The sequence below is a fragment of the Martes martes genome (genome assembly GCF_963455335.1).
Source record: "Martes martes genome assembly, chromosome: 10".
NCBI classification, from domain to species: domain Eukaryota; kingdom Metazoa; phylum Chordata; class Mammalia; order Carnivora; family Mustelidae; genus Martes; species Martes martes.
This window is the reverse complement of record NC_137898.1, coordinates 36,029,397-36,045,643: the sequence shown is the minus strand read 5'-3', so window position 1 is coordinate 36,045,643 and position 16,247 is coordinate 36,029,397. Positions and strand designations below refer to the sequence as shown.

At 39.3% G+C, this 16,247-nt stretch overlaps 1 protein-coding gene across 2 annotated transcripts in view; it reads left to right on the top strand.

The window, feature by feature from the left end:
• BBOX1 (gamma-butyrobetaine hydroxylase 1) overlaps positions 1-16,247 on the top strand; it is a 60,943-nt gene that overhangs the window by 11,440 nt on the left and 33,256 nt on the right. For both annotated transcript variants that reach the window (XM_080817559.1, XM_080817560.1), the window contains exon 4: positions 14,796-14,994. In XM_080817559.1, coding sequence (XP_080673685.1) covers positions 14,796-14,994 — 199 coding nt within the window. The remainder of the gene's footprint in view (positions 1-14,795; positions 14,995-16,247) is intronic.

Genomic DNA, 16,247 nt, shown 5'->3' with positions numbered 1-16,247 from the left:
AAATGATGCTACACTCAGTTAAGTAGTGGAAAAAACCAGTCACGGGCTGCAGTCATGAATACTATAAGGAGAACTGGCTGCTATTTAGACACTGGAAAATACTTTAATGATTTAAAACAAGATCAGATTTTTAAAATATATTCTCAAGCTGTGCAGTTGGTGGGGTAAAGGGGAGAGCGAGGGGCCATTTTTGGAATATTGCTTCTATGGCTTTTTGCCTGTAGAATTGGACACCTTATTGTCCTACCATTGCATATTTTCCAAACATTTATACTCCAGAACATGAAAACAAACTCAGCTACGTTTGTGAAGGGGTTTTGTTCCTCGTCCTCAGTGGCCATGGTTGCCCCTACTGCTCTTTCCTTAGAGTGAAGAAAGACTTTTAAAATCTGGCATCAAGATGCAGACCACTTTTCCTTGATCTTCCTTTGGCACTAGCTGTCGAACTCAAAAACGAAAAGACCCGTGATGATCAGCCAGAAAAAAACTCTTGTCAATGGACAGCCACAGCTGGAAGGAAAGACACGGATAACACTCATTCCCTCATAAATTTCTATTAAGTTGCACATATATTGGGCATGTATTTCGTGCTGGAAACTCTAAGGAAATACCAAGTTAAAAAAAGACACAGATTCTGTCCTCGAGCATTTATCATGTCGAAGAGGGGGATCCGAGCCATGAAAACAGATATATATAATATTTTATTTTAAGCGCATGAAAGCCTGCAGAGAAGGTTAATTATAACAAAGAGGAAAGAATTGGGAGAGACAAGAAAATAATCCTTAGAAGGCAGGTGACACGTGAGCTGGATTTTGAAGAATCAGTTTGTCAGGCAAAGATAGTGAGGGAATTCTTGACAGAGAAAAGGGCGTGAAGAAAATCATGGATGTGTAAAATAGGAGAGTATGCTTGGAAACTGCAATTTGCTTAATATGGGTGAAGTTAAAATTGTTAAGGTAGCAGAGAAGAAAGAAGGGGCCAAACCATGAAGCAGCTTCATGCCCTACTAAGGAGCTCAGTCCAAAACCCTGCAAAGACATTTTCTCAACATGGAACTCAGGTATATTCCCTTCCATTCATTTTCCAGGCTGATTCTCTTCCTATAGGGCCAGGGAAATGAGCTCAGTATCTTTATAAGTTTAAGAAGATTGCTTCATTTTCTTTCGAATGCATTTTTCATCTTCAGTATATCGTTCCGATTTTGACCAGATATATATAATTTCTCAAATGCTTACACACTTGTGAATATCTTCTTTGCTTCCTCTTTCTCTGGTTGCATTCCCTCCTCCCCCAGTAGGTCCTTTTGGTTCTAGGTTTGTATTTCTCTTCCAAAAGAGGGTGGAACAATCAGATCCGTGTTGCAATTTCTTGGTCACGGTCATCTGTATTGGATGGGCTGACGTGGGGAGCAGGACAGGGAACAGGGTGACCAAAGCATGGCCTAGAAATAGTCCTACAAGAGGCACTGAGAATTTAAGTTAGGGAAGGAGCAGAGATGATGGGGAAGAATTTGTATTCAAGAGAAACATATATTGACCAGTAGGATAGGAGATGCTGGCTTTGTTCTATATTCTCCACCAATTTAAAAGCTAACTATTAAAACCTAGCATGTAAATGTTTCCAAACATGTGAATGAAAACTGAAAACTTAAGACATTGGAAATATGAAGAATTTTATTAATGTAATCGTATTTTAGTTTCCATGTCAAATTCAAATTATTGTACACTCATTTTTGTGCTTCACTTTGAGATGCAAAATTCTCAAAATATAATTGATAGAACTAAAAATGGGATAAATCCATATATCGTATGATCTTATATATAGGAACCTAAATATTTGTTCTTTTTACTAACATTCAGTGTCAGAATGAATGCTTGTTTTCCTATCTTCTTGAGTTGGTACTAAAATATTTATGTACTGTTCTCTGACTTTAATAATACTTGTAATTTCAACTTGAGGTTTAAAAGATTATAATTCAAAGAAAATCTTTTTCCCATGGAAACAGTCTACTCACTTTTCTCAGCAGTCCAGGGATTGAGTATACTGCATAGTCAGAAAAGAACATTTCCCCTCAATTTGATATAGCAAAGCAAATCTTAACCCTCGCATTTAATTGGATTACCACCCATCGGTCCATAGCTATAAACCCCTCTTTTGTTTCAAGAGGAATGTGCTGTTTCCATAGTGTAGTGGTTATCACGTTCGCCTCACAAGAGGAATGTGCCACAGAGGGAGTCAGAACTCTCCTGTAAGTGTTAGGGCCCTCTAAAATCTCTGTGTCTCTCACATAGTGGGTAGTGGGGGGAGTAGGGGAATAGCAGAGCTCCCCCTTTCTTGCTGTGCATTTCCTTGAAAATAAAGATTTTTTTTTCAATTTTATTTATTTATTTATTTACTTATTTTTGTCCAGCACCCAGCCACCCCATGGCACAAAGAACAGAGTTGATCTGGTGCAGAGACTATTTTTATAGAGATTTGTGGAAAAAAAAATCACTATATTTTTTAGTTAGCAAGTAATGAGCACAGTATGTCTAACTCCAACTGCTAATTCATCCATGTTGCTAAGCCTTGCTCCACACTTGACCCATCCTTGAACCCCCAGTGGTGGGAGTTTGTAGTACATGTCAGGGATGGAGCGAGGAGGGTATTTGCTTCATATATTACTCGGTAATTATAAAAGGGGCTGGGAGCTTGTTTTTTTCAGGATGCCTCAGCCTGCTCCATCCAACTGGATCAGGGCTGCCAGGTCCTTACGACTTTGGAACAGCTCTGTGAAAACAGCTACATCGGAGGCACCGGGGTGGCTTAGTCGGTTGAGTGTCCAACTCTTGATTTTGGCTCAGGTCATGGTCTTGCGGTTGTGGGATTGAGCATGTGTGGGGCTCCTCACTTAGTGGGGAGTCTGCTGGAGAGTCTCCCTCTGCCCCTTCCCTGGCTCATATGCTCTCTCTCTCTCTCTCTCTCTCTCAATCTCATAAATAAATAAATATTTAAAAACAAAACAAACAAAACAAAACAAAACAACCCACTGCATCAGAACAATCAAGCCACCATGTCACGTACTCAAATGTATTCCCTTCCCAAGAAAGACCTAGTCGACATCGCCTACCTGCCATTATCCAGGCTGACGCTCTGATGCACAGGTGGGAGACTAGCTCCAAGTCTTTGTGTGTTTAAGAAGCAAGTCTCTGTTCTGTTTTGCCTATCCTTTCTGAAATGGACCTACTGAGTTCCAGAGAAATGTCTTTGGGGTGTTGATAAAATGAATACAGGTATCTTCAATGTCTGTGGGTTTACAAATGGGTATTTTTGCTTCATTATTCTTCTGTGCCATATGTATTCCAATGTGACTTTTTTTTTTTTTTCTGAATTACCTGTCATTTGTTAGCCCACTCAATGTCTGCATTGTGCTTGACAAACTTGCATAATGGTTAAAGAGTGTAAGGTCCCCACATGAGTTGGAGTCTCCCTTGTCCCGTCAGTGAATCCGAGGTGGGAGACTAGCAGCTTGAGAAAAGCCCTGCAGGGCCCTCCCTGCAGTAGACGCCATGGACGTGGAGGTTGTTCCCACAGCCCTCTGCCTAGTTTGAGATCACTTCTAAACATTAAGTAAAAACCTCTTCCTTTCACCCTTATCTCCATCCATACTTCCAGCAAGAAAACACATAACCACGTTCACAGAGATAAATATTCAAGAGAAATCTATTTTACAACTGGTTACATGACAGAAATGCAAAAAAAAAAAAAAAAAAATGCCTGTATATCCTTATTCCTTTTAAGAATTCTTAAAATAAGAAACATTAATTACATTCTTTTGAAGAAGTCAAAAGATGATTTCTTAATTACTTAACAACTGCCGAAAACAAAGTATCATTGCATCATTCAAAGTTAATGCTTAAACATTAAAAGCTGGTGCTTTTGATGCTGGTGCTGAGGATATTTTTGAGAGCCTAAAGCAAATGTATGTTAAGGAAGAATTCTTGCAGGATGTTTCTTTTTCATGTCTTCTTCGTATACTTACCACATCCAAAATTAAGGAAAATATACTAAAGCTTTTTACTTTTGGAAAAGTAATTTTCTATTATTATACTAAAGTAAATTTATTCTTTTCCTTCCCTTTTTCCTCTTCTTTTCCTTTTCTTTTTCTTTCTCTTTTTCTCTTTTATTTTCTTTTCCAAAGAGAATAAAAGTAGAGTGGGCTTTCTCCAATGAGTGAAAAACTTCAGTTTCTCACAAACTTAACTTGCTTTTTCTTATAGCCCAGGAATGGACTTTATAGCATAAGGCAGCTGGACAGCAAATTTTTAATTTATAAATTTAGAAAATTCCAAGTGGTGGCAATTTCAAGAAGTAAAATTGGATTACTTTATATGCTGGCTTCATTTTTACCAAACCTACACGAGTTATATATTTAACCTCTCATCTTTGCTAGTGCCTACACATCAGGAAATTCACCAGTCAAAAAAAAAAAAAAAAAAAAAAAAGAGGACAACTGATTAAAAAACCCATTAATTCTCACTTCTGATTCTACTTTCTTTTTTCAGGATGGCAGACCACTGAAATACACAACTTCAGTTCCGGGATAATAGATATTTCATTACACTTAAATTTCTTCCTTGAAATTCCACTCCCAAACTTCCATATGTGCCCATGGAAAAATTAATTTTTTTTCAATGTTTCTATACCTTAGGGGAACAAAAAGTTTAAAACAAATGATGTGCTATTTATACATTCTGTTCATTTGCCTAATTTCTAACTTAGTAAATCAAAAAATATAATTTTTAAGCTCTACTCCATTCAAACTAACTCTATTATTACTAATGTTATTATTTATTATTATTCTATTATTTTTCTCAAAATTTTGTATTTTTCTCAATCTGCAACTTTTCTCTTAATCAAAGGAACAATGTAACACTAAAATCAGAGTGCTCTTGAACCTAGGCCTTGTTAGGTCTGCGATTTTGAGCAACTTACTTTTCTATACCACCTAAATACCTCTAAGTAGTGCCAGGATGGGTGAAAAGGACTGCCATGCTTTTCATATAAACTCCCTTCATCTTCACACCACTCCCTCAAAAGCAATATAAATGACTAGAGAACAGCCCTGAGAGGGGCCTGACCCTCTTGAACAGTGTATCAGTTTACAAAAAAATTAAACTTAAAATGAAAAATGCAGAATTCTATTAGAATTCTTTATTCCCACTGGCTGTCAGGCTTCTATGAACATGGCCTGTTCTATGGACATGGCCTGTTCCTATGAACATTGTCCAGAGAAGACTGATATTCAACAGGTTATAGGAAGAAATGATTGGGTTGTCCCTCTTGCCAACAACTTAGTTGGAGCTTTTTATCATCTCATATCTAGATTACTGAAATAACATGGCCTCTGTTCACACCTGCTTGTACAACCCTGCAGGGTAATCTTCCTGACGCCCACCTTCCTCTCTCTTCCCCTTTGCTCTGCTATCTCACTGCAGCGTGATAAAGTCCTAAGCCTTCACTGGAGCTTTCCAATCATCCCAGAATCTGGTGCCCCCTCCGTGACCATGTAGATTTTGTTCAAGCTCTGTCTATTTTCTGGATCACTTAATCCATTCTTTCTGTCTGGCCAGACTTCACCTATCCATTCTGCAAGGCCCACCTCACATCCCAGTGAAACCCTTTAGCAACAATTCTTTTATACTTTTATATTATTTTATTTTATACATTTTATATATTATTTATTATTATTATATATTATATATTTTATATATAATATATTATTTATTATTATATATTATTATATATTATTATATTAATATTATTATTATTATATATTTTATATATTATTTATTTTATATATATATTTTATATTTTTTTTACTTTTATATTGTCCTTAAGCCAAATGACAAAGATAAGAAAGAAAGCCCTGAAAACAGACCTCATTTCACTGGTAATACTAAAGTGCAAGGCTGTAACATAACAATGGAAGCACATGCATCTTTCAGAAGGAATGTTGTTAGAATGTTTAGGAGAGAAAGCTAAGTGTGGTATGTCAAGAAAACTCTTCACCTGTGAAACAGCATTGTGTTCTGGAATGAGAGCAGGCTTTGGAATCAGCACAGCTGGCTTTGACTCTGCTCTGTGAACTTGACTGTTTCATAAATGACCTGTACCTCACTTTTCCATATGTAAAAAAAAAAAAAAAAAGGCAAGACCTCTCAGTTTGGGAATTTGAAGAGTAGTTGATAAAACCTAAGTACTTGCTCCCTTTTCCCTTCAATTTAGACAACCATGAACATAGATAAACACAGGAGCAGAGGTATAGCAAAGAGTATTTGGGAAAGAATGGAAGAATAAGTAAGCAGTGACATGACATCTTATGTGAGTTTCCCTTACATGGAGAATAATCATGTTCTGTTCCTCACTAAAAATGTGAGAGTGGCTTAGAGGTGAATTGTTGTCATGAAAAGGATTTTAATTGCTCAGACATTGGTTTGAAGTCTGGGCCGAAATTTTACCTATGTGGCAGATAGTTTCCTTAAATAAATTTAAGGAAGTCCATGAAAGGACTGGTCAACTATGAACCTAATTCCCATCAGGGATGTAGAAATGTTTGCAGAGGCTGGGGTGATCAGCAAACTTTGGGAAAAATGGCTGTGTAATCTATTAGCTAAGAATTGCTACAGATGAGTATACCAACCATCAGCAGACATATTTTCCATTTATGAGCTAAATACTTCAATGAAAAAAATCCTTGGCCCAAAGTAGCTACAATCTCATGATCGTACAAAAGCAGATAATCTCAATAACAAAGATAAAGGGAAGGCATCTAGAGAGAACACAGAGTCTCTAAGTTCTAACTTTAATAGAGCATAATAGAAATTTCTAGCCCAGAATAAATTCATCAAAAAGAAAAAAAAAACCCTAATTTCTTTCTCTGACATTAGCCCCAGCCAATTTATACAAGAATTATGGGACTGTAGCTAAACTTAGACCAGTCTTTGGTGACTTAGCTAAATTTCATTTCCTAAGTTTGGTTTGCTGTATCAAAATCTGTTATTTTCCAAGTTCATTGACTAAAATATGTGTATTTATGATGAGATGTGTCCTTCATAAAATCTGATTATTAAAAAAAGAATAAATTCATCAATCCAAATATACAATGGACAGCAAAAAGGGGATTTATGAAGTGATTTGCTTGGAGCAATTAAAAAAAAAAATGAGGAAAGCAGAGAAAAGACAGCCACCCTGAGGAACAGATGATTTTAAAAAATCCTGTTCCATTCTTTCCCATCTTAGTTGATACAACTTCATCTCTCTGGCAGCAGGATCATGCCTGACTCCTCTTCATCTCTTTTACTACACATCCAGTGTATCAACAAAATCTACTAGCCCTATCATCAAAATAATCTAGAATCCATCCCCATCTTACTACCTCCACCACCAGCCTCTGTCTGAACTACCAGCTTCATTCACTGCAATTATCACACTGAAGTGTCATTGTGTATTTGACTCTCTTTCCCAGTCTGAGGAATAACTAATCCAGGGAAATAATTAATACTAGTAAAGGTGTCATTTATTGAGTACCTCCCATGCACTTTGAATTTATTCAGCAAATATCCAGGTGTCTTCTATGTTCTAGAACAGATACTGTTCTAGGTGTTGGGGATGCCGTATTGAACAAAACAGAGAAAGACTATCTATAGAGAGCTTACATTGTTAGAGAAAGAGATTAATAATTTTTAAAAATACATATATATGCACACACCATGTATAATATATAAATTTACAAGTATGTCTACAACACATCAAGAGCCATAAAGAAGGACACAGACACAGGCAGATTGGTGGATGTGGTGGAGGAAATGTATAGAAATTCTCTTCTGAGTCCTTCTATTTTTCCACTGAAATAAGAGGCAAAGCTGTCAGCTGAGCATAAGGAGGAGGAGGAGGTGGAAGGGTTGAGGATAGAGAATGTGAGAAATGGTCAGTTGGTAAGAAAGAATCAGGCAGACAATAGTAGACATCCAATGAGACCAGTCATCATGGTGTGTTTTCCTTCAGTCAGGTTCAGCTGCTCTGGTTCAAGGGCAGATTTAATCAGATGTGCTGTGTTAAGTTGTTTATCGATAGCATATCATTTAAATTTCATAACAACCCTGCAAAGTCATTTTCATCCTGCATTTTCCATAACTGAACTGAGCGAGTGTATCACTTTCTGACGTTCTTGCAGATGGGAAGTTTCAGAATTCAGGTTTGAGTTACCTTCAAACCTCGAGTTATTAACTTTGACACAATGTTCCTATCAAACCTGTATCCCCATCCCTACACATGCTTCACACATTCTCAATGAACTAGCTTCGGAAATGAAGACGTGACTGATAGACAATTTTTACACATTTTCATTGACTGAAAAGTCAATCTGAGTCAACAGAGTTGAGGCAGCCAAAAAAGATTGAGATTTAGGTTGCATAAATGAAAATGTGGTAGTGAGCCCACCATGCAGGCATAGGCCAGACCACATCTACAGTCTTATGTCTGGTTCAAGACATCAGTGCTGTTGAAGAGTGTCAGCAGACTCGAACACATCATACAATGGAGAGCAGAGAGCAGAGGCTAGGGCAGAGCTTGGAAGCCATAAGACATGAAAAACATGGGGAATTAAAAGGCTATTTTGACTTAGAAAGAAAAAGAGCACTGTTCCTTATATACATCTCCAAGACTGTCATATTCTGTGGGATTATGGCGCACAGAATTAGGGCCTAAAAGAAAGGTGACAGAGGTAGATTGTATTTTAGCATAAGGAGGAAGCTTGTGACAACTGGAGCTTTCTGGAACCAGCAAGTGCCGCTCCATAGGAAGATGTGTGCAGCGTACATAATTGAAAGTGACCAAGAGGGTGTTCCATAACCTTTACATGGATGTCATAGAGGACACTCACAATAAGAACAGAAGGTAAAACTGAACTTTCTGTTCGCCCTGAAACTCTAAGAAAGTCTGAGATTATCATCTCCCTTCCTGGCACCTTAAATGATTGCTTTCCTTTCTTCTGAAAACTATAATCAAATTATTTGTGTGGTTCTCCAGCTCTGAGGAGCAGGAGCTGTGTAATTCTTTATAAATTATCTAAGATCCTTACACCTATGTCACCTCGTCTATAAAATGGGAACAATACTAGGACCTCTGTTACGGGGCTGTTGTGACAATTACATGAATTAATCCATCTCAGGTGCTCAGAAGGGCACCCAGAATCCTAGCGGCTCCATAAATGGTAGCTCTCGCTTTTCAAGTACTCATCACTTTTAGAGTCCCTGCCTCGTTTTCTCGTGTGTTCTTGGATTCTCCAATGAGAAAGCCACTGTTGTCATAGGGCTAAGCGTATAAAACATGCCAAGTACCTATTAGTCCAGAACAAAAATATATTTCTCTCCTTTCAAGCAACATAAACTTGTGTAGAAGTGTTTGTGTGTGTTTTTAAGATTTTTTACTTATTTATTTGAAAGACAGAGATCACAAATAGGCAGAGAAGTAGGCAGAGAGAGGAGGAAGCCGGCTCCCTGCTGAGCAGAAAACCTGATATGGGGCTCGATCCCGGGACCCTGGGATCATGACCTGAGCCGAAGGCAGAGGCTTTAATCCACTGAGTCACCCAGGCGCCCCTAGAAGTGTGTTTTATACATCCCTGAGGAGACTCTTTGAGTTTGGTGGGATTATCACCCAGGGCAAAGGTTTTATGGATTTCTCTATCTTTTAAAATACTAAAGAGTGTTCAGACACAATCTTACCTTTCAGGGATTGCCTCCAGTTTCTAGTCCCCATCAGAAAATAAACGAAGATTTATGATACAGAACATAATAGTTTTCTGGAAATCTGCTGCGTACCAGCCTTGGGCTCTGTGCCAGAAGGTGGCGGGAGAAGGGAGCAGTAGGTGTGAGGAATTAAATATACATGACTTGCTCTCCGTCCCTTGCAAAGAAGAACTTGTGGTCTAGTGCAAGAAAGAGAGAGGAAGTCCTGCCTGACGGACCCTGTTTACTTTTCCACTTCATCTGCCACTCTTCTCTTTACCTGGGTTCTAGCCCTAGAGACTCTGAGTTCCCCCAACAAGATAAGAGATTTCCCCTCTTCCTACTGTCCCTCCCGCCAAGACACTCCTGGTCCCTGCCCTTTGCATGAATACCCTCTCCCACCCCCTGGCCTCTGGCTTAAGAGGCATCTCTTTAGCTAGACGGTTCTTAACTGCCGTGTCTAAACAGGTTCCCCAACCCGCTCGCAGTAACTTGGTGCTTGCTGCAATGTTTGTTCTTATGTATTTATTTGTTTGTTTCCTTGATTTTTCACTTTTCTTTGCACAAAATAGATGTGCGATCACATCAGTTTTATTCACTAATGTGCTCTCTTTAGAATGGCAAGGCTTTCTACAAGTATGTGTGGAATAAGCGCAAGATCATTTCAACACAACGTGGCAAGCACTGAGATGGAGTTGTGTTTCAGTGCTGGGGGGCCAGAGAAGACAGCCATCTAGCTCATTCTTACAGAGCCTAAAGGAGGGCATTGTAGAGGCTGGCCGTGCCTCCCACCCCCTACCGCCGCCCCAGTACTCTTCCCGTGCGTGCCACCACTTTCTAGCACGGACCGCCACTTGGCTGGAGGGGTTTCTCTGCCTTGGCTAACACATGGTGAAGGTGTCCAAAGGTGCCCAAAGGTGCCCAGAGAAGTGGGGTTGGTTTAGGTAGCCTGGGCATCCCAGCTCCCTTGCCCCTGGGTGGGACAACTCTGAAATACAGCCTCCAGTATTGCCAGAAGGCCCAGCAGTTCAATTCACCATTCATTAAAATGACTTCCAGAGGCTTCCTTTCTTGTCTTAGTTCCCCACCTCCTATTAGTTCTTCCAGGGATCCCTCCCATATACATTGCTTGCATTCAGATCCTCATCTCAGGTCCACTTCTGGAGTATCTCAGTCCGAAGAGAACAAGTGATCAGATTCTTGAGATATGCCAAGTTCACTAGACAAGTAAAAGAATATTCGAAGAGACAGGATCCCCTTAGCCCAGGGAAGAGACTCAAAGCCCTACTGCCACCCAGGCAGGTTTCCTTCCTCGAGGGTCATATTTGGGTTTTGGCTGGGCCCCTGCAAAGTATTCCCAGGAAGAGATAGTAGGTGATTGGCTGGCCCTCAGCATATTAGACTTACTACTTCAGAGCCAAGAGCACAGTTCGGTGCAGGTGGACTGAAGGTTCTAAATGCAAAATAACACATTGCAACTCAGCCTGTTGCCTTCAGGAATCTTTAAGCAAAGAGCTTCTTTGTGTCTTTTCCCTTTTTGAAATACAACTCAAGAGCCAGGAATGTGATGCCTAACGCTGAAAAGGAAACCTTGTACAAACCGTTCCTTGAAAGCCAGCATGTAGAGTGTTCATAAATTTTATGATGTGTGAAGCACATGTTCAAGGAAGTATTTATTAGTAGGCCGTAAGTTAAATTAGAAAGGGTGGTTCATGCCTTAAATATTCCGTCATTTTCCATACTGTTTATGTATCCAGACCCAAGTGTGAAATTTAAATTTGCTTTTAATGTGTTCACCTGACAAATGATTTACTCTCGTCAAATGTGTTTTCTCTTGAGTCCACAGTACTTCTGTTCTGTGGTTGGGGGAGAACTGGGGAGGTGCTTCAAAATCACTTTTTCAATGTTAAATTTTCTGTGCAGATACATGAAATGATTTTACTGGTGGATTTACTGAAACAGTTTATTTCTCTCTGCAAATTAAAATATTTTATATTGTGGATGCTAAGCTGAGTTTATAAACTGGGTAGTCACAGTACTATCTTGGAAAATCATGTTTAGCATAACTGAACATATGAGGGGTTGATATTAGGACACAGGTTCTATAATGAGCTGTGGCCCTTGGTTGCTGATTTCTGTGAAGTCCTTGCCAGGGCATGCCAGAATGAGAGCTAGAGCTGGAAAATGGTGAACTTTTGCAGAACGTAAAAGGCATTGTAACCACCCTCTGATAGTAAAATCCTATAAATCTGAAATTACTTATGGTGTAGACTACGCTGTGTGTAGTACTGAGAGCCTTGCTTTATATTGGAGTCTCAGCGGGAATATGGTTAATTTTATACATGGAAAGAGTAATATGTTTATTGAAATAACCTAAGTCATTCTGTGATTTTAAGACAAAAAATACTGTGTGTGCACATGTGCATGCATGTGTGTGTTGTCATATAATGGGAAAACGACTCATATAGAAACAAAAACCCATTAAAACATGCTATAAGTGGGGGTGCCTGGGTGGCTCAGTTGTTAAGCACCTGCCTTCGGTTCAGGTCATGATCCCAGGGTCCTGGGATCAAGCCCACCATCGAGCAGGGAAGCCTGCTTCTCCCTCTCTCACTCCCCCTGCTTGTGTTCTCTCTCTCGCTGTCTCTCTCAACTAAATACAATCTTAAAAAAAAATGTTATAGATGTATGTAGTGTGTGTCCTAAGGAGACCCTCCTTGAATCCACAAAGTAGTCAAAATATGAACTCAAAGTTTTTAAAATGTTCACATTTTGGAAAATGTTTTTTCAATCTGTGTATTCTACTTTCCTGACACACAGTCACTGACACTCTCTGGAAAGGGATAATAGCCTTAAGTAAAACCAAACCAGCTTGGAGCCCTGAAATACACTGGCATAAATTAAAGAAGTGAAGCTAGCTGATTTTTCAGCCTTGGTTCAGTATACAAAAGGTGGAAAGCAATGTCATTGTACAATGAAACCTACTCATCATGTTTTTTCTGCATCTAAAATCCTGACTAGAAGCCAAACTTTACTTTTCATTTTTTTTAATTCCATCATTTCTTGGCTTTTTGGCTCAGATCAAGCATAGTATTTTTTTTAATTCCAGTATAATTAACACACAGTGTTATATTCAAGGTTTATCTTTAAATACCCACATGTGAGCAAGTTCAGACAAAGTGATCCTAAGTGTAACTTGCTTTGCTTTCTTTTTTATCTAGGAGATTTCCCTTGTAAGGGACAGAATAAACGATGGACATGAAGACATAAGGCATAAAAATACATGTGACAACAGTATTTCAAGGCAGTACTTGTTTATTTTATGTGTAGTTGTTAAAATTATAGACTTTGGAATCGGTTGTCTGGATTTGACTAACTTGCCTGCAAATCATTAGCTCTGCGTGATTTGGATGGCTGTTCCCTTCTTTATAACTTGGGAATGCTGAAAGCATCTAGAGGGTATTTTTATTGTGGACATTAAAAGAAATAACATATGGAAAGCACCTAGCACTGTGCCTAACATCTAGAAAGGAGTCAGTAAATACTGGCTATTATTATAGGTGGTCAGAATAGTGGTTTTCTACTATGTACCAGGTACTATACTAGGCTCTTTGCCGGGTCAACCAATGGCCTGCACAGTAAATAAAGTTATGGCTCTTTTACAAATTAAGAGATGGAGGCTCAGAAAGGACACCAAGAAACTATCTGGTAAGATGCAGGACAATGATTCAAATCCAGGCCCTTCTGCCTCCGTTCTTGACCTTAGTAATATCCTGGTCCATATGGTACCAGCTGCATGTGGCTGTTTGGCTGGTGGCTAACTAGCCGATGGGAGAGCAGGAGGTGGCCTCCTGAACCTGCAGGCATCTTTTCACTATCTATTGCTACTATCTGACTCCTAAGAAATCCCCGTTGGACATCAAAGGGAAGGGAGTGATTTCCAGTCTACAACAACTACACAGGAACACTGATCCATTCCTCATTCTTAAACTGGGGGCTTGGGGCTGTTTTCCAAAACACGACATATATTCCCCAGTTTGAGAAGTGAGGCTTTGCTTTGGATGACATTGAGATCGTAAGATCTCATTCTGTCACTTGTTCGGAAGGTTTGCCTTCCTAAGGCAGATTCTTTCTTCTAAAACTGAAAAAAATCAAAGGGATTAGCTTGAGCTAGGTCTCTCCTGAATGCAGTTGTTAATATCTGAGTTATTTCCCTTGGCAAAATGATATCTCTGTGTTCTGCCTCCTTTGGGGAGAGCCCGGTTTGCAAAACAAATTATTTTTTCCATTTCATTTCCTTTCCGTTTCTTCAAGTAAACTTTTCTCATGAGCATTTGATCATGAGGAATCAGAAAGCTAAGGAAAGCATCTGACTTCATCTACGGTCATGTTGTCATCAAAGGATCTATGCAAAATGCATTTTCTATGCATCCCAGGAGCACACCTTTCATCTTTCTTCCCCATGGATAGGTTTGTTTTGTTTTGTTTTGTTTTGTTTACTCCAAAGAATGATTTGACCTCAGAGAAAGCTTCTGATCAGGTGAAACAAGAAGAAGATGGAGCTGTACCCACCAAGGCAAAACTCCTCCCACCTCTAGGAATGTGCATATGCTGTTCTCAGTCCATCATTCAGATTTTATCATCTATTTGGAGTTGAGAAATGTGACATGGCCATTAAAATACACAGTATCTCAGTAGAGACATTTCTAAGCAGAGTCTAGGCAAAGAAGCCCTGCGGATGTACAGATCAAGAGCTACCCATGAGCTAAACATTGCCTCAACGAATGAGCTTAGTGATAGAATACCAGTCATGGGTCGGCAGTGGTAGGCAGGAGGTATATAGTAAACTGGCATGGCCCCAGGGAAGAAAAGCTAGTAGCTTGAGCAATTCGAATATGACTGAAATTTCGTAAATCCCACGACAAATGAAAGCTCAACTTCAATGAACTAGTCCCTTCTCGGAGGTTCTCATTTTATATAGAAACAATGTAATCTCATCTGGTTTCTTCTTTTTCTTATTCACAGAATGTCAGTACTGGGGCGCCGAGCTCCAGCTACCCACACTGGATTTTGAAGATGTTTTAAAAAATGATGAACATGCCTACAAGTGGCTCTCCACCCTCAAGAAAGTAGGCATAGTACGACTCACAGGAGCATCTGACAAACGAGGACAAGTCTTAAAACTTGGGAAAAGGATCGGTTTCCTTTATCTCACATTTTATGGGTGAGTTACCAAATAGTTTGTATTCTGCCACTAAGTATAAAGTTTGGTATATTTCCCAGAAGGAAGAGACTCTTTTGATTGGAGATAACAAAATTTTCATAATGCCCTGAGCAGGAAGTCAGATGAGAAGATATGTCTAAAAGTGGGATTTCTCTGAGAATAACTGGGATTTTAAAGGATCCTAAAATCCAGAAGACATCAGACATCAAAGCCAGGTTAGTTATAGATGGTGGGTTAGTTTCCTAGGGCTGCCATAACAGAATACTATAGACTCGATAGCTTAAACAACAGAAAGTCATTTCCTCAGACTTCTGAAAGGCAGACATCCAAGAGAAAGGTGGCTGCAGGTTTTGTTTCAGTGAGAGCTCTCTTCCCGACTTGGAGATGGCCACTTACTCATTGGGTTCTCACATGGCCTTTCCTATCTGTCCCTGTACTGCTGGTATCTCTTCCTCTTTTTATAAGGACACCAGTCCTGTGGAGAATGGCCCCAACCTTAAGACTTCATTTAACCTAATCACCCCCTTAAAGGCTCTATCTCCAAATCCAGTCACGTTGGGGGTCAGGGCTTCAACATTTGATTTTGGGGCGAACGCCCTTCAGTTCATAGCAGATAGCATGGAAGACCATGTTTCTCCAAGACTTTTATAAATGCGGAGTTCATTAAAGTTTCACTGCCCAAGACTTGGTGCAAAAAAAAAAAAAAAAAAAAAAAAAAAAATGGGGCCCTGGGGAAATGAAACCAGCCACCAGCTTTGTTAAAAAAGATAAAACTAATATGCAGAAAATTAGGTCTATGCACTTCAGCAAGGAACAGGAAATGTATTTGATTTTAACTTTGGAACAAGAAGCTGTTTGCATAAGAATTGCCTGGGAGGTAACATTCATTATGGATAATGAAACTCTAACAACAGGAAACAACTTATTTGGAAGTGGGGGGTATGAGTGTATTTCTAAACTGTAGGGCGAACCCTCGTGCGGGATGTATACAATTATTCTTGGGCTCACGGAGCGGAGGGCACTGGGAGTGAAAAGGACCTTTAAAACCCAAAGGTTGCAAAACTGGTAGCACACAGGCTGTATTCAGATATGTTTTGGTTGGCCCACAGGATGTTGAAAGAAAAGAATTAGTTGTCAACACTTAAAAACTGGGAGATTTTACATTAAATATGGATCTGACTTTTCTTGAAAAATCAAATCTGGCAACAACTGAGACTCAATCCCTGCATGCCAGGAGCCTGTTTGGTGTAAGT